Genomic DNA, 24,877 nt, shown 5'->3' on the forward strand with positions numbered 1-24,877 from the left:
TTGGTCTACAAAATGTTTGTCTGTACTTTTGCTAAGTTTTCTCAGTTCAATAGAGAGATACCATGAATTTTAATAATCTGGTTATACCAATCCAGAATTTAATAGTTTACTAGTAAGGCCTTCAGGGATTAGTTCTACATTTGCTTCAAACTGAAAGAGCTAAACTGTTGGCTTTATATCTATCACTCCCAGTTTCAAAGTCCCTGTAAAAAAACAAATTATTGCTTTTTGTTTGTTTAATCATAAGAATGTCAACTGTAAGTCTCTGGACCTATATCCATTCAGTGTCTACTTAAATACACTTCACCTCTGCTCTATTATGAAAGCTTCTCCCACTCTGTTTCCTTCCATAAATGTTATGCGTCCCTTGCCCCAGCATGCCTTTCTGTGAGCTAGAGAATTTTACCAATCAACTAATAACATTTTGTTTATCTCTGCACATCTAGGATGACAGCACTAGCCATAGTGACCACCAAGATCCCATCTCATTAGCTGTGGAAATGGCGGCAGTCAACCACACTATCTTGGCATTGGCCCGACAAGGAGCCAACGAAATCAAGACAGAGGCCCTGGATGACGACTGATCAGGGAGGGTTAAACACAAGACGTTAACTTAGTTTTAGACGTAGCACCTTAGCAGACTTTCCTCGGTCCTTAACATGTGTTCTTACAGTATAACTTTGCAGTTTCTTGTATGTCAGTTAGCCATTAGGGTCTTGTTCTGTGAAGATGGCATGGTGCCCTCAGCCTTTGCATATACTCTCTCAGTATTAATTCCCAATAAATAACCAACCAACCAACCAAACTTTCCTCTCCCGGCCCCTGAGGCTAGAAATCTTGCTGCTCCGTCTTAGCATTCCAAGAAAGTGCTTCCAGGTATTTAGATAGCCCTCAGTTCTCAAATATTAGGCTACATGTAAAATCTTGGGTACCTTTTAGATTCATGTAACACTAGTCTGTAACCCATTTTCCTTCCCCAAGACTGATAGGATGCAAGCTGAGGTAGTGTGGCACAGGATTGACAGACACCATTTGGGGAGTATCTACAGAGTAAAAGGAACACTAGAATCCCCACCTCAGCATGAGAATAATTGATTTCTAGCTGCAATAAGCCGTGCCTCATTATAGTCACTCTGTGGCTAGATTATACTTCTTTGGGTGCTGTGCTGAGAATGTCAATGGAAAAACTCGATCTCAGACTCTGGTTGATGTTAACATGCCTGACACAGACATCCTTTCCTCTCACAAGCTGTGTGACTTAATAGATAAAATACTGCCTTTTGCCTTTGGGACCATGATTTTTAAAAAAAAAAAGGACAAAAAGCAAGTTATTAATAAGTAATGATAACCCAGCTTGAGAGCATTGGAAAAAACATGGGCTGAATGTCTAACGGATACTAAGCCCAATTCTCAGAACCACTATTTGCTGTACGGCACAGTTATTAGTGCCTGCCTGGAAAAGTTTCTGAAGTCATCACAAAAGTTCTTTTGCCTCCTACATATGTCCCCTTTCCTTACTACCAAAAAAAGTCTTTCAAGGATGGAACTAAGGTAAAAAATGAGTAAATGAACTTACAGTCTTTATCCATTAACTGCAGCGAGATTGAGGTTGACTTTGTTGTGGGATTATGCTAACTGACTATCACAGATGCCTAAATAGGAGCAGAAAAAAGCAAGGGACATTTACCACTTACATTGTTGGTATACAACGGAATCTGACTGCTTTGGTGTTCTCTTTACTCTGTCCTTTTAGAGGTGTGGAAAGCTATATTGCTACAGGCAATTTATTTAATAATTGGAAGCCATATTGATAATGGATGTGGTAATATTTGTAAAGTTTAATCTACTTTAAGCGGCAGTAACTAATGGAATTTTTTTCCTCGATCACATATGTAGCACTTTTGTTACTTTTTAAAGATATTTATATTTGATAAATCCTTTTTTCATTTTTAGAACTCAAAATACCAAACAGTGAACTTACGTTATAAAGTCACCCTGTGATCACCTTGTCATCTAGTAGCAAAATGATGAACTATTCATGCATCAAAGAAAATTACACTGCTGGCCTTGTATGAAAAATGATCTCTTGGCATCCAGATCAAATGACACACTGTCACTGCGGGTAAGAGGAAACAGCATTCAATGTAGCAGCATAAGGTGCATCTAAAAGAGGCACAACTGCTGTCTATTTTCTGCTTCATTCCATCTCTCCTTTCTATGTATAACAAAACCTTGTTTAAAGGGGAATATGGGGCTGGCTATTAAGCAGGGGCTTTTGTCTTTTTGCCCATTACCTGAAAACAATTTCTAAGATAGAAAGAAGGTGCCATTTCCTCACCTCTTCACCTCTCCTCCCCTCCTCCCCCCAATGTATTCAACTTTAAACTGTTGGGAGACAGTTACTGACCTTCCTTATTTTTCCCTTTCTCATTAGTGACTTACTGAATATCAGCCGGTTTTTAACTGGTCTAACTCCGCTTAAGGCACACACTTACTAGATCATCTTCTTATCTGTTGATCTTGCTTACATAAGTGTGAAGAAGAGTCTTTGAGAGGGCATGAAAATGCCACTTTATATGTATCTGTGACTATAAAGAACTATAGGCAGGGCCTGGTCCTGCTCTTGTCCATGGATTTCAGGGGGGAAATGTGTGTACTTTTTCAGCTTCCAAGAATTAAAGTAAAACAGAGCAGTCTTTTCTGTTTTACTGCATTACTTGAACCATTCAATTCAAGAGTAGCATTTGTTATTCTCAGGAATGAATCCCCACTCATTCTTTCTTGGTTCAATTAGGATATTGTATTATCCTTCTTTATTATTATATTTTACTTAGAAGAAATATAGCCTATTGTAGCTTTCATTTTGGTGGAATTTTGTCTGCCTACTCCTGATGGAATCAGAAAGAAAAGGAAAGAGAAAAAATACACTCTGACAAGCCACATCCAAGATTTATTGTAAGTAGCTTATTATAATTGATAGCTTCTTTATGATGGGATTGCAACTCTCATTTGTTCTTGCTTGTCTTTTTAAAGGAATAAACCCAAACTGTTAAGACAGCTGCAGTTTTCAAAGAAATACAGTGATTACCACAGAAAAGTCAAAAGGTTTCATTGTTTTAAGACCTAAGGAAGAAAAACACTTGAGAGAATAAAGGGGAGTTAATATCTGTGAATGCAGGACCAGGCCTATCTGACAATGTGGTAAACCAAAAGAATATTTCTACCAATATAAAATAGTATTATTATATTCAGTTAGCAGGAATAGGAGGAAGGAATATTTCATCCACAGTTCTTCTTTTAATTAGAGAAGACTGCTTACCTGCTCTTAAAACCTACTGCCTTACATAGAACTTATGTTTTTCCACCAAGATTAAAAATTACTTATTTTGGATCTAGATTTAAGTCTACCTTTGGTTTTCTGTTTGTCATCCAGGTTCGATTTTGCTACCTTGAACAGGCCATCTTTGTTCTTATTTGCTTAGCTTGTAATATCTTTGGATGGTAGAATTTTTTAAAGCTTTTTCATATTTTAGAGGTGGTATTAAAATAGAAATCCTAAATACTCTAATACTGAAGGGGAAATAGCCAGGGTCTTAAAAGTTCCTGTTTTATTCTTTTTATTTGCTCTATCCTTCTTTTCTCACTTCATTCTGTACTTGATCAGACTCCAAAGGACTCTTTCAGGGGCTGTTCCTTCCCGTTTGAGGAATACGTTTAAAAGCTCAAAGTGGGGGGAGCCTTGCCAATAGTTATTCATTTATCTGTTTTTTTTTTTTTTAAGATAACTTTAATTGAATTACTGTGGTCAGATGGGTGAATTTCCCACCTTTAAAAAAAAAAGCCTTTAAAGATGGACTGTCCTAGTGAGATTTCTGCTTATCTGTTGGTAAACCATACATCAGATGAAGCCAGAAGAGGGCAATACAGTACACACCTATCTGAGACCATATAGTACCATTCAGTACCAAATAGATATCTTGGTTTATTTCAGCAAAGCTTGTAATGTTAGCAGGTATTTTTCCTTCATAATCTCAGTCCTTTAAGTGGTTGGTCAGTGTAAGTGCTTTCCACCTCCCCATGGATTCTGTACATTTCTTGTCATTCAGTGCAACAGCCCTACACACATTACCAAGACCCTCCACAGGAAAAAAGAACCTGGAGCACTTTTCACCCCAGCTCAGTAAGGATGATCACATGAAAAGATCTTGGTGAGGAAGCAGCTCGCTAATATGGAAGTATGCAAATTCCCATTCTCAAACTCCCAGGAAGGAGTATGATGTCAGGCAGTCTAGATAGTTATAGAATCAATTCACCTATACTGAGTTTTCACATCAAAGGGAAAAACTCAAGAAGCTTTCACTAATACACTTATTTTTCCATTTGGCCTTTGCCTTTAGCAAACACTGGATTTGGAAACAACGCTCTTTTATTCCAACCATTAGGCACCAAGTATAAAATAGACTGTCGTTAATCAGGAATCTCCACTCATTCACATTCCCTCGGTTTGGGAACAACTCTTCTATTTCCTCTGTGCTCCAGCACTAAGTTCTCATCCTGAACTGACTTTGCTAGAGTTTTTTTCATCTTTGATAGTAGCCAAAGTAGGTGGGTATGTTCCATCTCTGCACACACACACACACTTCTTGTCTTGCAGCCAGCTAGCACAATATGCCTGCCCACAGCAGAAATAATCCCTTTTCCATCAGTGGACTCCCACCCTTGTCTTCAAAATGTGAACTTCAAGTCCTTACTCTTTCTTTCGTCTTAAAAAGGGTTTGGTTTGAAGCAGTCTTCCCGCTTAATTTATGGCTCTGCCTTTTAAAATTGCTTTTTGTTGTTTGTTGTTCAGAAAACAACCTGAGTATTTTTTCCCCAATGAGTCCCAACTAATTCTTAGGCAATAATTTTTCTTGTTATTGATGGTTTTGTTCTCAGTAGCACTCTACATTGAGTACTCCTGACTCTATATGGTGTGTTGGGTTTCTTTGTTAATCTTTATAAGAGTGGTGATAGTTTTGTCATTTTGTTGTGCTTGGTTATTAGTAATGTTTTACTACTGTATTCATTGGGCCCACATTGAGACCAGCCAAATCCATCATTTACAGCTTTACTGAGCCGGATTTATTAGTCAATATTTCCCAAGTGAAAGTTGGATATATTAGGATACATTAGCCAACTCCTGCTATTGGTATCTTTTTGGGGGTGGAAGGGTGAGAGGATGCAGTGGGGCAAAGGTGGGAATTATACATATTAAGCATTCCTTTTTTGCGTGCTCTTTAAATAGCAAAGATGTTTACTCAGGATTTGGGGATCAGTTGTCAGCCATATTGGATTTGGCAAACTGAGCTGCATGCCCTGAAAACCCTCTTACTGTTTCTTATTTCCATATTATCTGATTTATATTATTAGTAATACCTAACTTAATCCAGTTTTAAAATATTGCACAATAATGAAAATGGAAGGTTTTCCAGAGGCGGCAACTATGAATGGACACTTTGTTACTCAGAGAATTTCATGGTAGCAGTCTAGACAAAGCATTTCATTTTTCTATAAAGTCTCCTTCATCATATACTGTTTGTTTCCAAATATGACTGTCATTAAAAAGAAAGATTTCCATAACGCTCTCAAGAGAATTACCAATACTAAGGTAATAGGAAAGGCTTTTTAAATACATCAAGCCAAAAAGTCAGTTTTCAGATTACAGAAACTCCTCTGTCACAAACAGGTTATATTCGGAAAGTCTGTTCTTAATTCTCTTTATTTATAAGCTTAAAGTGATAAGCACTGCTCTTTCCATCTTAGAGGGCCAGGAATTGACTCACTTTGCTCTGAAGTGCAATGTTGTTCATATTGATGAACATTTAAAAGATGTAAGTTTATAAATTGAGAAGTTTCCATATTAGCTTCATTATTCTTTCTTGGTAGGAATGAGAAATACTAACAACAAGAAAGCTAAGAAATCCGATTTCCTATAACACTGGTTATCTTTCACAATCAAGAGGGAAAAATATATAGGAGAGAATAAAGTGAGGGAAAATTTGGGTGTACCCAAGCATCTTACACCACCTTCTCATCATCACCCAGGGGTCTCACAGACATGGTATGATGACCAGGAATTAAAATCTGCAGATCCCTGGACTTTTTTTAGAATTATTATTATTCATATGAAACTTGAGCCAGACAAGGAGCAGAGCCAAATATAATTGATTCAAGTGAAACCTAACTAGCATTTGTATACAACTTGACAGTTTATCGTGCACACTTCAAACCCTTTATCTCATTAGCCATTTCCATAACAGCATACAGAAGACAGGGTAGGAGCTTTGCCTTTTTCCTTCCTTAATACCTCTTTTACTTGTCAAGCTTTTGGATTTATTTGCCTGGGTCTGGACAGCAACATTCAAACATGCTTTGGATCCTGTGGTTAGTGTCTAAGCCCCCAGATGTGGTCAGTGTCTGGGCCAGTTGCTGTGTGCTGTCCCCACTGCCAGCATGATGGCTCTGACAGCAGAATTATATATGCACATACACAGCTCAGCTCCTACTTAAAAGCTCTTTGGATGCTGGTTCCGTTGAATCCATCTTCTTTTCTCTCTCTTTTAAATAAAAGTGGCTCTGTACAGCCATAATTAACTCTCAAATTCACACGTGTGCTGTGATCAAATGAAGGTTTGGCTGAATCTTTTCAAATTGTAACCATGGTAATTGAGAAGGGTGGTGTAGAATGAATATATAAAAATATAATGACAATTGTTCTGAATGACCGAGTGTCCTCCTGTCATGTAATTAGCTATTTTAACAAGATGTAGATTGTCATGGTCATAATTAAAAGGATTTCCTTCCTTTATGTGATTGAAAATGGCAGCTCTCCCATTCTCTGTTTCCTTTTAGCAGAAATACTCCCAAGAACATTTGGAACAGTAACTAAGTAAACTAAAATAATGACATGGTGTTCATGTTCTCTCCCAAGTAAAAGAGAAGGATTTGGATTTATTTCAGCTTCAAAATGGAACCCTTTGCTTATTGTTCCCCATTTGAGTTCTAAATTATTTGAAATCTTTGTCATATCCAATTTCAACCTGTTCCACCTTTGGACATGAGCCATAGACAAAATCCCAAACTGAATCATTATTGGACAACCACTAACTGACAAGACCCTCTGGATATTCCTTCCCACTTGCTAAGCAGTTAGGAGATACCATGTTAGCCTGACTTAAGGACATTTACTACTTAATGAGCTTCCTAGAATTTTCACATTTTTCCTTGATTATTTGATATTTTAGTCAGAAAGTATTTATCAGATGGCAGTTTACACGTGAGTTAGATAAGGTTTTCCTCATTAAATCATGACGTAGAACAGGTAACATGACACACAAACACGTATCATCCTCTTAAACAACTATGTGGCAAAAATGGAATATTAGTATTTGCAGTATCTTGAAGTTATGGGAAAGACAGGTAACTTTTCTCCAGCTTTTCTGCCTTTGTTCTTGTATAGCAGTTCCCTACCATCTTATGACAGGGGCCTTCTTTTTTTATCATGAGTTTTCCCCAGCATTCCACTATATCAGTATGATTGTCTCCTTAACACTTTCAAATCCATGCTCTCTCCCTCCCTACTTTCCTCCTTTCTCTTTCCATCCACCCTGTCCTGTTGAGCATTATGTGGTCTGAATGCCCTACCTGATCCCCCGACCATGGTGCCTACTCTGCTCACCCTGAGTTGTCACACTGTATGGGAGCTGCTGAGTTACTAGCCTTCCTCTAGAATATGTTGTAGGGGTTTTTGTTTCCGTCACTTGTAGAAGTCCTCATTCAATTATATGATCAGGAATGAGTCTGCAAGAACACTAGCACCCAACAGAGGACCAAATGGTCTTCATAAGCCATTTTGTTCCTGTGAGGCTCACAGTTGTACCAGGTGAGCCTGGGTCCATGAGCTCTTTTTCAGAGTCAGACACTCCAGGATTGGTAGTTGCCACTAATGAAAATACAGCTCTTGCTTTTTTTTTTTTTTTTTCCCTTCATATTTTGCTGTTTCCCCTTGTACAGATCTTTACCTTCTCCACATATCAGAAGGAATCCTAAACTAACTCTAATGCCTAGTTAAAATTCAGTCTTATGAGAATGCTGAGGTAAGCTGTTTATTTATAACTGTTCTCCCCCCACCCTTCCCTCAGACACACAGATACATAGAATTTGGGACAAGGTCCTTACACATGTAATTCTTTCTTTTTTATTTTTTTTTTAATTTTTCTTCCTCCCAAAATAACTTGCAATTAAATCAAATGTATAATAGTCTAGATTAAGAAAAAAATCCTGTAAAAGGCTTTTTACTGAGGACTTCTCTTCCTATAAGGTATAAAAGTCACTTTAGGCCCCTGCACTTCTGCATTCATGACATATGTGCAGTCTCTGAGTCTGTTTTCTATGGGCTCCTGTCAGTCTTTGTGGCAATTAGAATGACTATGGATTTATGACCCCAAGGAGTACAGAATCCTTTATTTTCCCAGCTGCTGAAAAGCAGATAACTAAATATCTCCATTAAATTTAGATTGTGTGTTAAGATTAGAGATTCTAGGATCTGACTAGATGAGTATAATTCTGAGACATTAATCCCACAGAAAATTCTGATTATCTACTTACATTCAAAGAAAATAGAATTAAAATGATCACTGCAGTTAAAATGTAATGTGATCATTGCTTAAGGGATGATACTACTTAAAAACAACTGGAACTGGAAAGATGTTTACTGTCCCAAATGTTCCCAGAGATCACTTTGATGATTCAAAAAACTCTCCTTTATATACATCTTTATCACCAGCAGCCCCCACCCCTTCCTCTAACAAAAAAGCAACCCAGCTCACCAAAATTGTTGAAAATATAGGTAACATTTACCCATGAAATATGTAATTTTGGGAAGAAAACATCAAACATACTTATTCTTATCAGAAGCTAGAGTGAAGACTGATTGTAAATCATAATACTGAAGGAGACAGACAAGCAGATCTCTCTGAGCATTCACAATTATTCATAATAATTGTGGCTGGTATTTAATGAGCAACTGCTAGGTGCCAGGCACTGATTAGAGAACGATTACATTGCAAAAGTCTGCCTGTCACTTCTCTGAATGACGTCACTGAGTGTGAACCTGTTCCCTTTCCCCACATGATGGCCTTGGATGGTCCCCCAGTTAATGCAGCATTGCTATAATCTTTCTGTGCAGCCAGTTCCCTCCAACACTAGACCAGTATCATGATGATCTAGATACCATATCCCCATCTTCTTTCCTCATCCAATAAACAAGCTTCTGGTTAGTCTTTCTCCTTGGTTAGTGATAGTGGCAGAATGCAGGGAATTCAGTGAGGCTTTTCAGCTGTGACGTGAGGTACCTCATTTTGATTCCTGCTGTCAGGAAGTCAATTGTGAAAGTCTTGCCTTTTACTGGAAAAAAAAAACAAAACTGTAGTTAGCTGTCTTATAATCCAAGTACTGAGGGGAACTAGTATTTACCAACACTCTGGGTATAGTATGAAGGCAGGGAAAAATGAAATCGCTCACATTTCCTGTTTTCTCTCTCTAGAAAGTTCTTCTGGCATTTTCTTAGTGCCTGTTACTTTTGGGCATCTGCTAGTGTTTAGAAGTGTTTTGCTAAGCCATTCCAACTTCTGATGCTTTCCCCTCCACTGTCATTATTTGGAGGTGGGAGAGTTGTGGGGGGCATTGGGGCTGGCATCAGTATTTGTGGAAATCACAGACTCTGGAATTCCGTTATTCGTGCTTGTTGTACCTCTGCAGCTCCTCATGAACACTTCAGTGACCACTAAATAGCAATTGCATGAAGACAGGTCCAGATTTTGGCTCAGCATAAGAACTCTCTAGTAATTATAATCCAGCAAAGAAATGCCCTGCCCCAGATGTAGAGACTGTCCCTGCCACCATTCAGGTGGAGGCTTAGTGAAGGTTAGTCAGGACCACTGGACAGAGGACATGGCCTTGAAGCAGGAGGCCTAAGGTCAAGCCTAAGGACTTGACCAACTTAAAATTCCCTAATTTATCCCCACTCCCCCTTTTCTAGCTCTTTTTCTCTCAAAATAAGTGGCTATCCTATGGCTGGTTCGTTCTTTCTCTCTCTCTTCTGATCTGTTGTGTTATGTCATAGACATCCTTGAAGCCCAAGAGAGTGAAAACCATTTTAGGAGCAATGCCACAGCTTTGGAGAATCTACAGTGTTGACTAGTTAAGATTCATGACCCCATAATAGATATATTATTTTTAATTAGCTGGCTTATGGGCTTTTTTTTTTTTTAGTTATATCCCCCCACCCCCCAAAAAAACACCTTAATTTTGAAGGGAAGTAGGTATATTTGCCTTCCATTTTGGTATTGGAATGGGGACACTTTAGTTTCTCCAAAGGAAAGACCACATGAATTCCACAAACTAATATATACCTGATAGAGACGAAACATGAAACTTTTGTTTCAAAGTTTATTCCTCCCTTTATAATTTTTTCAACTTCCCATCACTTCCAGGTCAAGCCTAAATTTCAGTGGTTTTTTTGTGGCTTTCTTTGAACGCAAAAATCTCTCACTTTTTTGGTTTACTGGAACTAAGAGCCCAGCATAAACTTGTGAGGGTCATTTTTCCATTTCATCATTCATTAAAGCTATTAAACTGAAAAACAAAATTACATTAGTGCTTTATTAATGTAAATAGCAGCCACTCCAGTTATATTACATTGAACTCCTTTGTTTCTATGCCAAATTCAGGGGGAGGAGATCATGTACATACATTAGTAGCTGGATTGAGTGAAGATAAGAGACAGCTCAGCTGTAAGCTTCTTTTGAGAAGCATCAGTGTTAGTTATTTGCCTTGAAAATCACATGAATATATCAGAGTCTATAAACTCTTTAATCATGACTCTGAAAATGAGCCCCACTAAACCAAAACCAAAGTTCTTGGAGGTGAGGGATAGAGCTCTTCTTTTTCAAGCATTGAAAACTCTGGCAAGACTTCCCTAATTGCTCTTTGGTTTTGCCAGAACACTTCTCTATGAAGGGGCCTTCTTTTCTTAGTAGTTTTGCTCACAGTGATACTAGAAAACCAGTCCATGCCAGCCTGTGCTTCACTGCAGCCCTGTGACAGTGAGTCTAGAGCAGGCCCAGGCCTGCTGTTTGCCTCATTCTACTTCAGTGGTTTGCAGAACATGGAAAGGGGAAAAGCCTTTGCTGGTTCATGTCTGGTCCCTGAACCATCGTATCAGTTTCCTCACATTCTTCCCGCCTGCAAGGTAGGAAGCTATCCCTGTCAGAAGATGCCACGAATATCATAGTTGCCTCCCCTGGAAGAGCCCACAGCCTTCTATGATTCCCCATGGGCTCCACCTCCCTTCCATGGCCATGGTCACATTGGGTATGCAGTACCTTTCAAAAATAAATTTGTGTTTATGTTTTTAAGTGCCTAAGCAAGTTACAAACCTCTGGAACCTACCAGAGAGCCTGTGTCCTGTCCCCTCTTCCTTCCCCCACCCTGTATTTAACCCTCACGGCTGGCATAGGATGGCTGCCCCTTTCCAGAGTTCTTGGTGTTCTGCAGGCAGAACAACTGCAAGGGCAGTCCAGGGGAGAGATCGCATCATTGCTACAGCAAGCTGGCTTTGTTTTACTGTTTCTTTCTTAGGATATTTCTTATGGTTATGGTCTTGGTTCATGGAGAATTTTTAAGGAGACTTCTATTGCTTAGCTAAAGGTTGTAGCTAGTGCACGAAGAAGACAGGAGAGCAAGACAGCCTCAGAGCAGAATTCAGAAAAGGCATCACAATCCAAGAGGGCAGAGTCAAATAATCATAATTAGTAAACATTCATTTACAGTAGTTAGGCACTGGAATCCTGGCTGCCTTCCCTCATCGTCTCTTCCTAGATTTGAGGGATCAGGGTGTCGTCTGTTCACAAGGGCTCAGAAAGGCTGTCATTGGTAGGATGTTAAGCAAGATCAAAAGTGAATCTTTGAAAGTAAGTATGAGATTGTTTGCTTCTTTTTTAAAGTAATTTAAGTCTGATCTAAATATGGGGCCTTTATTTACCTAGTGGGTGTGTGACAGATTTTGTGACTGCACTCTATCCATATCACATAACTAAGCAGCACTCAGACGATTTACTGGTACATTAAAAGGTTTTGCAAAATGGAACAATCCATATCCAGGCACTTTATTTTCATTAATAATCCAGCATTTTTGTCAGGACAATGTATAACCCAAATACTGGGCATTCATAACTTAGCACAAATGGGCAAATTTGCAAGTGGAATTTTTCTGACTTGGATCTAGAAGGGAAGGCATTGTTGATCATTATTGCTGTGGTAATAATGAAAATAAGGCTATTTGGCAGTGTATTGTCACTCAGTTCTCCAGCTGCTATTTTTCTTACAGGTTCTACCCAGTACTTGTCAGTTATCCTGGTAGTGACTGAAAAGACATGAATGTGAGAGTGCAGCAAACTAGGGAAAACAACAGTGAAATGCAATTAGAGGCAGGAACAGAAGCCAGTTTCTTGTCACTTAACTGTACTTGAACACTCCAGCAAAGGCAGAGTGCTGGGGGATTATTTCCATTTTGGGATGTTGTGGGGCTTGTTTTATTGTTTGTTGTGGTGGGAACTAGCTGGCGCAAGTTACAAAATGGATAGCAAGTTTAACAGTCATAATTTGATCGGATACCATGGACCAAATGCCTTGGGATTTAGCATCCACCAAATACTCAAGTATCTAAGATGGCTGTGTGGGTTGTCAGATGGGTTTGGTGAGGGGACAGAGCGCCCCTCCCTGCCTTGGCCATGTGTGTCTTAAGTCTTTGTGTTTCCATTTGGAGTCTCCTCTAATCTCTGTTCTCCCATCTTGTGCACCATGTGTCCCTGAGGGCGAGTCACACCTGTGTCTGAGTCTGCTGTAAGGTGTTCAGTCTACCTCAAGGGGTCATCATGGTATACTCTTGTCCACATAACAATCCTTTTTACATTGCCACACACTGGAATGTATATTTTCCCTTGCCCTTACCTCCCCTTTCCCTTAAATAACCTCCTGACCCCCTCTTTCCTATAATCACCACAAACTCCTAGTGCAAATTGGATGCTGCTTTAAATGTGAAAACAATTGTTCAAAAGCTATAAAACCTGAATGAAAGCTAAAGCTGAATTTATAAGCCTTGTTGCATATGAGCCAAAAGTGCAAAAAGCTCTATATAATGAACTAACCTGCCACTCGTATAAATATAAATATATATAAATATATTAAAATCAGACTGTTCTACAAAATTGTGTATTTGTATTTTTGTGTACGTACAATTTTCTGCTAAGCAGAAGGAGGATGTAGTATAGGATGCTGTGAGAAGAGATTTGGTTTAATCATATTTCTTTGTTACCTATTTTTGTTAACATCCAGATGCCTGTCTTTGTCTTATATGTGTATGACACTGTTTTAAAAGCTGCAGTATCTCCCTTCCTTATGTCCAGAGTCCATTAGAGAATGAAATATGGGGATTTAGAGAGTTGTCTTAGTCACAAAACACGGATAAGTGAATAGTACCGTTTAAACAAGATCAGTTCATGTAGTGCATGTGTTTGAGCCAGGAGCTGCTTGCAGTCCTGAGGTAGGATTGTGGGAAGGAGATGGCTTGCCCACTTCAAGCAACCCATTGCACTTTGACTTGCCTCTGGGAAGCCAAATTCCACTTATAGAAATCAACGCCCAAGAAGACAAAGCTGATGGTCAGATCTAATATGCACTCTCCATTGGATCCACCAGGATAGGGACATAGGATATCTATGCCAGAAGTTTAGACTAAAGCAGGTGGCTCTACCCTGGCCATAGTGCCCAGCATGTTGGCCATCCATGGGCTCCATTTCCCCTGCCAGAGTAGTCGCTGCCTTTTTTTCAGGTCAGGTAACCAAAATGCCTCTCCTCTGCTGAGCTGCTGATGCTTCATCACCCAGACCTCCAGCCCCAGTTACCTGGAGCACCTCAGAGCCCACTTTCCCGGTGCTAAAACACAAGAGGGGTTTAAAGTGGCTGCCAATAATGGTCAGAAACCAACCAGCCAACCAAGAGGCCAGGCTGAAAGACAAGCTCCACGGGCCCAGTGGTAGATAGGACCTTCCTTCCACAGTGAAGGAAGGCATCTAACTGCCCTGAGCCCCCGGCCCCTCCCCACTTGCTTCTCATCCACTTCTCAGCCCCATATGGTCCCTCTTGATGTTAACCTTCTCTAGGGAGAGTGATACTGCACCTTCACCTGTAGGGCTCATATTTATAACAATGTGTAATGACTGTAGCAAAAAGCCCTTGTTTCTAGATGTAAATGGTCAAAGAAACAAGTGCTCTATTGTATTGATTAAAATAGTTAAAATGAGTCCTGTATCATTGTATCTCCTATTCTGGATTAGTGCCTTTTGGACAGTAGACTGTTCTGTAATTAAAATGTAGTATACTGCTTTTTTGTACAGTTTTGTTTTAATAAAACTTTTTTTTAATTTGTGTTTATTTTAGTATTGTACCTATTAGAGAATAAAATGTATAACTGAACAAAGACTGGTCGGAATTTCTTTGGATAAGAACAGTTATTTGGGGCGTGCCCTGAAACAACAGAGGGATGGAAGAAGATGATCAATTTTAAACTTTTTATGCTGTAAAAAAGGATCAACAAGCTCAGAGACCCATAGGCACTTGAAAATTATAAGTTGACGAACTACCTGCTAAAGAGAGGGAATGCCTGAGCTCAGGAACACCCCCCCCCACCCCCCAAGCCATTCATTTCCTGACTTTCAAACATGTGCTGTATTAAATGTATCTGTCATGGATTCTCTTATACCAGAAGAGGCTGAGCCTTTTAGTAGCTTCCCAGCCCCTCAAACTACATCTTCCCTTAACTAAGGACACAAGCCTACCCAACTTGCCTTTGCTGTGCTCTACAGCATGAAAATATGGTTGCATCCTCAAACTATTAGGATAATAATTTCTTGAGCCACTGGGAATACCCTTTTACTTTATTATGCGGAAAAGCTAAAATTCTATCCATCTTAACTTTTCCATTCCGGACCACACTGTAAGCCTTATTTTCTTTAAAAAAGCCATTGATCCTAAGCTTCACCTTTGGCAATGAAACAGAAAAGCTAAAATTTTTATATTTGTCTTCCTTTAAAGGCTTCCATGGCTGGGAGCAAATTCTTTATCAGGACTGAAGTAAAAAGTGCCCAAGCTTCCCTCACACCAACAGTCTTTGAAATACATTTGATTTCCTCCTTTTCAGAGAAAACCTAGGAAGTAAAAGGCCCTTTTTCTCTTCGTGTACATAATTAGAAAAGACTGCAAAACTTTAAGGCATCCCCACATCTCATCTCAGCTGCCAAGGAGATGGACAAATAGGAGGTGGGGGCAATATTGTATTTGGGCCAATATTGCTATTTCTAGTTCTGCCTTTTGTGACCTGCCTACCTGTCCAGCCTCTCTTCCCACCAATCTAAACCCAAAAATAAGTGGGCGGTATGAGGGCAAGGGAGGAGAAACAAGACTAAACCTCAGGCATAGGCAAGAAATGTGGTTTTATTTAGAAGCTGTTGATCATATGATGGAAAGGCATATATGATACAAAATCACAGCAGTTAAAGGTCATTACATGATAAAATCTTTATAATCATCCCATATAGTCTTTGGATTTTTTTTAAGTCTCAATGTGTACCAAATCAATATAATCCCCGATCAAAATCATTACTTAAATAAGAACCCATTAAATTTGCAAAAATCCACATAGGGAAAGAGGCTACAAGATTCTTCCAACACAATTAGTGTCAGTAGCCCAGCAGGAAGGCACCATAGACTTTCCCCAGAGAAAAATGCTTTGGGGTACAATTGAGCAAGTCAGTGTCTTAAGAATAAAACCCTGGGCTGCACACCCAGATTTCCTGAAGGTAATGCACTGTGGCCAGATGGCTGGTGGTTAAGGCACTACCTGCCAAAGAAGGCAGCACTGGGAAATGAACTGGGAGAATCTGGTCCACGTGGCCTGCAGCAGGCAATCCTCAGTGGTAAGCAGGCTTAATCTTTGCAGTGAAAATAACCGAAAACCCACTGCTAACCCACTGCAGGTTTCACATACAGTGAACTTTAAGCCAGAAGAAGAAAATACTACGAAGTACTGGGGTGTATCTAAACACCTAAACCTTTCAAGCTCTTCAACAGTCACAATCCCCTAACAGCTCAATTCTCTCACTAAACACCCAAAGTCCTTCACGGTCTGTCCAGAAGCCCTGGGCTCACTTGTGTTTGTTCCATCTAATCTCCACCCAGCTGTGATCTTCTCACAGCAGGACTGTCTTCTGCCCACACAATTCTGGGTCCTGCCTCAGCTTACTGCTTTACTGACCATGTTTACTACACGTCATTGCTTTTCCAGTTACAAGTTAAATTACTTTCCATCCAAAAGCAAGAGTCAGAAAAAAGTAAACTGGAGCAAGCTTCATTCTAACACGTATTGCTCATCACCTATTAAATAGAAGGGGCTCCATTTGAGCTGCCCTAGTAAGACACTGGACTGTAGTAAGAGCGAAGCTGTGAATACACCGCAGTACATCACAATCAAGCCACTCTCCAGCCCTCTACACACGGCCTTAGGCTAAGGTACTTGAAGGATGTACAGCAGGTAGTGCAAGACTGGGGGGTCAGGACAGCAAAAACACTACCTCCTCAAAGACCTAGCATGGCTCCATCTTCTCAAGACTCCATCCCATCCAGTACTGTGAGGCAAAGCTAGGTCCACATGTGTCAGAGCCTAACAAGTCTAAGAGGGTCCACAGGGTCAAGGCCAGGTCTTGACTGCACTGCATCTGACAAATATTGAGGAATAGGAATTGGGGGGCAGGGGTACAGAATTGGCCTCACCCAGTACAGGGTGACTCTACATGCTGGACCTCCTTAGTCAGTAAGAGCTCACCAAAAACACCAAACAGACAATCTTACCTTCCCCCCACTAACAGTATCAGAACAAGGCCCCAAATGCCCTTCATTCTAAGGAAGCCCTGGCCGAGGCAGAGAGGAGGGAACTTAAGAGCTACACCTTTTCTTCTTAAAAGTAACCACTACTTTTTCCATACAATGAACATGAATGCCTTATCCTTGTAGGAAGAGCTGAAAGCTATGAACAAAGTTGCCCTAGCCTTGTGAGTCTTCGGGAGCTTTAGCCCAAGGCCAAGGGAGAGACACAAGGCTCCCCCAGGGGGGACAGACATGTTAGAAAGGTCCAAATGGAGATGGGGGTGGGGGGGCAGGCAATGCTGTGGAGAATCTCAGGCAAAGGAAACTGGAAATGTTTAAAAATTTAGACTAAGGGGAGAAAATAAAGCATGAGTTGGGCTGCATGAGAAGGAAAAGGTGGGAGAAAAGATGGTCCCCGAAACCACTTCAGATAACAAAGGGTCAGCCTGAACAAAATTATTTAGGACCTTCCCATAGCTCCTGAGAGCTCCAGCTAACCAGAATTTGTTCAAGTCAATAATTCCGTTATATTCGATTCAATTTTAATTAAACAATGATAAAAAAGAGCATAGCACTCCTCATCCCAACTAACTTATTTTTTAAACCTTGTTTCTGGGAAGATGGGCCCCAAGAAGCACATCACTAAATAAACAAGAATCATAAACAGCAAAATGACTTTATATAAACTTCTCAAATCTTCTCTCCAAAGATCTTGGTATCTCACCTTCAGACCAAGGGCAAGTCATCTGAGGATCTGGGTACCAAAAGCTGCTCTGTGTTAGGGAAATGGATTGTGCTGGTACCTATTTCAATTGGCCAAATTAATGACGGTATATACAAGAAGAAAATCTCTTAACTGATAACAGATTTTTTAAAGAAAACTGATGGGAAGGAGGTTAAACAGAAAAGCAGCACTTAATTCCGTTACACATAACCAGCAGGTGTTCCAAAATGCCATGTGAGGATAGAAGGAATTAAAATTAGAGCCTCCCTATAAAATGCGGACTATGCACAGGCCTGGGGCTTGCCCTCACCAACCCTGTGTCAACTAAGAAAGTGCAGGATTCAACCCTGGCAGGTCGTCTGGAAAGGGAAACTACCAGCCCCAGGGTACCCTACTGTCTGGCCCTGGGACTGGAGAAAACACAAAGACATTTGCCACCGGAAGTAGGAATACTCTGCAGGCAAAGGGCAGAAAACAGAAAGGAGCTGTCACAGCAGGCAGGGGACTGAAAGAACCCCTAGCAGAAAGAGACCTGAGGCCATTGTTGGATATGCTGGAGCTGAGGCTGGGACCGACAGATCTCAGTACACGAGCATGGAGTTAAGTGATTAAAAGCAAGTTGATTTCTCCCAATCTCCAGGGGCTGTTTGTCCACCCACCTCCATGCTGGAGGAGAAGCTGAAAGGTAGGCTAGGAAGAGGAGCACAGCATGCTGAGAAGGAATATCTGAGTGGGGCAAGCAGGCACCTCATGTGCAGGTACAAAGGAATGCGCTTTCCTTGGTTTTAGCCTCTTCACTCTGAGAAGATCCCTTCCAGCTTTAAAACTATGAATATTGCTAAGATAAAGCTAAAAATGGGGGGTACTCTGTAAATGCTGGCTTGTCTCTTCCAAAACAAACTGACCTCAGATCCCATGCAAATGCTACCTTGCATCCCAGGGGCAGGCCAGCTCTCAGGGGACTGAGAAGTCAAAAGCTAGTAAACCCAAAGATTAGTTCATATGGCGTGGACCATCATACACACTAAGTATGAACCATTCACATAAAACCTGTACAGCATATTCAAGCACTTGTGACCAAACCGGGGAGGGGTCAGGAGAAAAGCAGCAAATCACTTGGCAAACAGCTGACTGTAAAGGAATTTTAAAGGAAGCAGTTTTACATGCAATGACCACATGTAATTACTAGAAATTTGTGAATCTTAAACTTCTTCACAGGGTACAGCACCTGGATCTGAGCTGCAAGCAGTCCCTGGGGAGGTGGCCAGTCAGCTCAGCCTCCCCAGGCCATGCCACACACAGGAACCCCCATCTTCTTTCCACCAGCATCATGGTGGGACCTACACAGTCCCATGAGAGGCAGAAAACCTGGCATTATTTATGAGGGGCTTCATAAGAGAACCACAGATTTTCCAACACAAGCTTTTTTAATGTTCTTTTTAACATGAGAACATATTTAAACTATAAACAGGGTGACAAGAGTCCTTGTATGGACCACATGGCCCAGTGCCTCTGGGTACAGGCTAAACTGGGCAGAGCAGGGACTGCAGAGACAGCTCTCAAGTCAGGCTGTTTCTGAGAGACTTGCTCACTGGGCAGGCCCAAAAGCTCACAAGATGATGGGCAGGGATGGCAGCGGGAGTGCCATTTGGACACTCAGCCAGGGACACTGAGCACCTGTTTGTTTTAAAAACAGAAGTATTGTTTCTACCAAGGAAACTCTTGCAGACCTTGCAGTTCTGCTGCTTACCTTTCCTTCCTGTGTATTGTGGCAAGCTCCAAACCATCCCATTTCCAAAAGGAACCAAACTCCTTCTAACCTTCCAGAGAAGCTGATCTTTTCCTGCCCCAATGAAACCAGCACTATAAGGGCTCCTCGCCAGGTGGCGAATGCTCAGGGATGTCTCAGGCTTTCCAGCCTGTACCATTCAGAGTTGGGTCTGGGTTGTGTGGCTCCTTAAAGAACCCGACAGATAAAGACTGAGGCCAGCCACAAGGACAGTGAAAAAGCTCTGCCCCCCAACAGGCAGGCCCACCCGCCCACCCTCTGGCCTGTAAAATCAGCTGAAGGAGTCAGGGGATATGAATTGCCAAGAAGCTAAACTGGTCTTTCCCAGAAAGCAAAACTGCACCAAATAAAGTGGTGTTACTTCTAACTTACTTTGTTATTGACTAAAGAAACAACTTAATTCTCCAGGTTTTTGCTTTCATCTTAAGGCCACTTGTGTATTTGCATTACAGGAACAATAAAGGAGGAGCTTAAATAAATCCCTTGCCCTCTCAGCTCTGGCTGTGGCCAGGACTCTCCAACCCCAGCAGAAGGCTGGGCAGCTCCCAACTGGCTACAGAGAGGCCCTGGACACCTATACCCAGGCAGAGGCAGAGAACGATTGCGGCTCGCAAATGATTTTGGATTTTGAAAAATAAATATAAATAAATATATTCCAAACACTCTGTTAAGGAAATAAATGGCAAATTATTGGGGAGGGGGAGGATTTTGCAGGTTTGAAGATGTTAGAACACTCACAAAGAAACCTGCTCCAAGGATATGAGAAAACAGGGAGGAGAGGTTCAAGCCCAGCAGGCCTTCTCAGGGCACACAGGGCCAATTTGCTAGAAGCCTCAGGAGACAAGCCAGAGGCACTTATGGGAACTGTATTACTGAGTGTGGGAAATTTAGGGATAGAGTGGAGGATGAGGAGGAGCTTGAGAACCAAGCTTCTAAGGAAGTGGAATGGAGGGCTAGCCTTAGAGGCAGAGGGAGGAAGCCCTGCCTTTGGTGGAAGGAAGGAGGCATTAGCTGTGATTATTTTTTAAATTAAGAAATTAATGTGATTATCAGAATAGAAAAAAGGAAATAGAAAAAACAAAAGCCTCATATGGGGAAAGCTGCCAGGCGAGCATGAAGAGGGGGTGAGGAGGAGGTGGGGGACTCAGGGTCACCCCTCAGCATCCACAGTTCCGCACAGGGGGGACACTCTGGACTCCTAGAACCTTCAACCCTGCTACCCTGCGGCAGCCACTGAGAAGCCTCACTGGATAGAGAAAAGAGATCAAGTTTCAGGAGTCCTGGGAGAAATGGAATAGTCACCAGCCCTGTATCGTGCAAAAAGCATTCATTGCCCCTATTCCTGCCCCAGAGGGAAGCAAGCCCCCCACCTCCCAGGAATCACTCAGGGACAACTCTACACCGGGGAGCCTCATTGGAAAACTTCTGAGAAGGGCGCACCGACATTCCCTTCTTTGTTAGTGTTTGCCTAGGAAGGTCGGGAGGAAGCAGGCAGGCAACCGCGCACAGTGGGGCCAGGGAAGAGCGACCCCAAGAGGTACCCGGCCCGGCTCGCTTAGCTGGCCCAGGACTTCCGGTTCTCTGAGCTCTTCGGGTTCCTCTCCCGCAAAGCTGATCCGCTCTCGGCTTTGGCCAGGGCCGTCAGGGAGGCCAAGTTGGTGGCGGAGCCCGACAAGTTGCCACTCCTGCGGGCCTCCGAGGCGGCGGCGCCCTGCAGTCTCAGCCCCGCGCTGCGCCGCCGCCCCGCGCCCGCCGCTCTCCGCACCCGGCCCGGCCTCACCAGGAGCCCGTAGCCAGGGTTGCACTTGAAGTACTGCTTCCCTCCGATGGAGCCGTCATTCTTACCTTGAGGGAAAGGAAAAGAAGGTGACTCAGAGGCTAGCTCCCTGAGCTCTCTAGGAACCGCCCCCCATCAAATCCCAGTCCTGTGGGACAACTGCCCAACCCTGACCCACCCCCAGGCCGTGACCACAGGGCGCTGGCAGGGTGGGACAGGTGGGACAGGCGACTCAGCAAGCCGGGCTCCGTGGCAGGAAACCGGACAATGGGGACCCTTCTCTGGGCACAACAAGAGGTGAGGAACAAGGACAGACACCAGGTGCAGATGAGCTACAAAATCAGAGCTGACACCCCAACCTCACCCATCCCCAGGGAGCACTGATAATTTTCCATCTAGATAACTGAAATGAAAACAAAGGATGGATGGTATTGGTAGAATGATTATTTCTCCAAAATTTAATGGATGGAAACTGGCAAAAAGGCCCATTATAAGCTTAGATATCATTTATGATGTGTCAAGACAGGGTAAAGGAAATTTCCATTGCAAAACCAAACAGAAAATGCTTTAAGGTGAAGAATGAAAATAAAAGGGGGTGTGGGCCATGGTAGCTCAGCAGGCAGAGTTCTCGCCTGTCATGCCGGTCGCTCAGGTTCAATTTCTGGTGCCTGCCCATGCAAAACAAAACAAAACAAAAAAGGGCTCAGGTAGTATGGAAGGTTGGGATGGGGGAGCCAAAATAAAGAAAATATCCCTGGACCCATTACTGTCAATTTCCCGTGGCGAAGGGGAGGCAGGAAACATGATCTTTATGGTAAAAATAATCAAGAGTTTTTTTATACTCACTGCCTCCTCTTCCTAATCTGCAGAAAGCGTGATGGCCCAATTGCTCTACCAACACTACTCTCAAGGTCAACATCAACCTCCACTTACCAAAGCCAATTACTATCCTCCACTCTCAGTCTACTGCTCAGCAAAGTTTAACAGGTGATCTGTCTTTAACAAATTTAATCACTTCACTCCTGGACATGCTCCTAGTTCCCAACTACCTCACCTGCTCCTTGAGTCTCCTTGTGGGCTCCTCCTTTCTAAGGGTCACATGTGACACACCCTAGAATGCAGGCCACATACCACCCAGCCTTACACACCTCGTGCACCCTGAGGCCTTCTCTACGTATTTCTAACACCCCCTCCTGATTATCTAATCTACAGCTCAAATTCTTTCTGTCCCAAAGAGAACTCTTGATCCTTCCCTACTCCATGCCCTTCATAACCTGCTACTCTTTCGGCTTTTCCAGTTCAGTAAATGGCACCACCAGTGCTGTTCCTCAAGACAAAATTCAGGTGTCATCTTTGACACCTCTCTTTCTCTGACATTCCAGATCCAATCCAGCAGTCCTGGTGTGTCCTGAATCTAACCACTTCTCACCACATGCATTGCTGTCACCCCAGTCTACGCCACTATCATCTCATGCCTGGCCACCTGCAGCAGTCTCCTAATTGGCCTCCCTGTTTCTATTTTTCTACCTAAATCTAGTCTCAAAAATATATTTTTAAAGTGAAATGTCTAAATAATAAATCAGATCTTATCACTCATTTGGTCAAAACCCTCAAATGGTTTCCTATTAAATTACACAAAAAATTCTAACGCCTTACCATTGACAAAAAATCCTTCATGAGCTGGCCACTGCCCACCTCTTCAAACACATTACCTGGCCTTCTGCTGTTCTTCAAAAACCCCAACTTCACTTCTGCCCCAGGGTTGGGCCTTTGGGAGCCTTCTGCCAGGGACTGTGCTCTGCCTAATACTAACCCTGGCCCGAAATGCCTGTGGCTCTCTCCTTTATACCATTTGTGTCTGTACTTTCCTATTATTTAAAACATCCCCTACATCCATCGCCCTCTAGTCCTGTATCCCATTTTATTTTCTTCATAATACTTATTCTTACCTGAATTTTATGTATTTATTTGATTAGTTTTTGCTTACTTGGTAATTTTCTCCCCTCTAAAACCAAAATTCCAGTGAGGTCAGGGACTTTGTTTTGCTCACTGAGGTATCCTCAGACTCTAGAACAGTAACTGGAAAACTGCAGGTGCTTAATAATTATTGTTGGATGCAATTTATGTATCCTCTGTTACATTATTTTCTAGAGCCATTACAACCCAAAATATTTGCTGCTAAAATTATTTTTAAAGACGACGAGTGGCATCACAGCTAAGCTTATGGGCCCAGAAACAAAGGAGTAATCCATGATCACATATCTACAGCAACAGATCTGAACATTCAACCTCCTTTAGGATTGCTGATAGCTTCAAGGCTCAGGCCTTTTTCTGGGCTGGAAGAGAAACTCATTCGGAAATTCTCAGCCCTAGCTACTCTAACCAAAAAGCAGCTTAATCTGGGTGAATATCCAGAGACAGTTACTGAGGGAGTGTTTCCTCTCAGATAGTGGAGTTTCAACCTAAGTTGCTTCTTGCCTAGCACACTGCATCATCCAGTTAGGCTACATGTCTCAGAAGCCTTCAATGACCTTGATTTCCCAACGCATGAAGGTGATTCCTGCTATCTACAGACTACGGATTTCACACAACTTTGCTGCCCACCCCATTCTTCCTGACTCACTCTATTCTGACCAAGAAAAACTTCTCACTACATTCTCACTATACAGCTCCATCTCTTCACTCATCAATACCAACATCTACCAGGTCATACACAATCCTCTCTTAAAAGTCTGTCTCTTCAGCTTTCAACCCTCTTCTACAGAAAGGCTGCTCCTACACTGAGTCCACAAGATGGCCAAGATAATTATTTAAGTGACCTACTTACACATTGACTGGTAAGATTTAATCTTTCTTTACAGGTCCTCTTTCATGAGGAACAACAATAGGACTGCACAACATGGTGAACCCTAATATAAATTATGGACTATAGCTAATAGTACATTATAATAACATTTTCTCATTATTTTAACAAAAGCAACACACTAAGGTAAAACATTAAAAAGGGAGGGTGGGTATATGAGATCTCTGTATTTTCTGCATGATCCCTCCATAAATCTACAACATCTCTAATAAACACACACACACTATAAGGTACCACTTCATACCTACTAAGATGGACATATAAACAAGATAGACAATATGGAACTATTAAACTTCACCATCAGGGACTCCCCTGACACCGTGTCAAACTTTAGGGATATTCAAATCAATAGGCCAAACCCTTGATCATGAGGCTTACTCTTGTGAAGCTTATGTAGGTAGTGGAGAAACTTAGATTACCTATAGACATGCCTAAGAGTTACTTCTGGAGGACCTCTTTTGTTGCTCAGATAAGGCTTCATTCTCTCTAAGCCCAACTCTGCAAGTGAAAGCATTGTCCTCCCCCCTACATGGGACATAACATCCAGGAGTGAAAGTCTCCCTGGCAGCATGGGAGATGACTCTCAGGGATGAGTCCAGCCCAGACACCATGGGATCAACAATTCCATCCTGACCAAAGGGGGAAAAGAAGTGTAACTAGTAAAGTATCAGTGGCAGAGAGAGTTCAAATAGAGCTGAAAGGTTA

The 24,877-nt window shown here is 41.9% G+C and overlaps 2 protein-coding genes across 18 annotated transcripts in view; one reads left to right on the forward strand and one right to left on the reverse strand.

Annotated features, from left to right (window-relative positions):
- Positions 1–14,572, forward strand: part of HMBOX1 (homeobox containing 1) — a 280,883-nt gene extending 266,311 nt beyond the window's left edge. For 12 of the 17 annotated variants that reach the window (XM_077152922.1, XM_077152925.1, XM_077152928.1 and 9 more), the window contains one exon: positions 447–14,572. In XM_077152922.1, the coding sequence (XP_077009037.1) occupies positions 447–584 (138 nt within the window). In that variant the 3' untranslated portion in view covers positions 585–14,572. The remainder of the gene's footprint in view (positions 1–446) is intronic. The other 5 variants (XR_013172433.1, XM_077152932.1, XM_077152933.1 and 2 more) reach the window with 2 other exon arrangements.
- KIF13B (kinesin family member 13B) overlaps positions 7,983–24,877 on the reverse strand; it is a 331,605-nt gene continuing 314,710 nt past the window's right edge. The window contains exon 40 of the mRNA XM_077152891.1: positions 7,983–21,377. Coding sequence (XP_077009006.1) covers positions 21,088–21,377 — 290 coding nt within the window. The 3' untranslated portion in view covers positions 7,983–21,087. The remainder of the gene's footprint in view (positions 21,378–24,877) is intronic.

The sequence above is a fragment of the Tamandua tetradactyla genome, chromosome 3 (assembly GCF_023851605.1).
Source record: "Tamandua tetradactyla isolate mTamTet1 chromosome 3, mTamTet1.pri, whole genome shotgun sequence".
NCBI classification, from domain to species: Eukaryota; Metazoa; Chordata; class Mammalia; order Pilosa; family Myrmecophagidae; genus Tamandua; species Tamandua tetradactyla.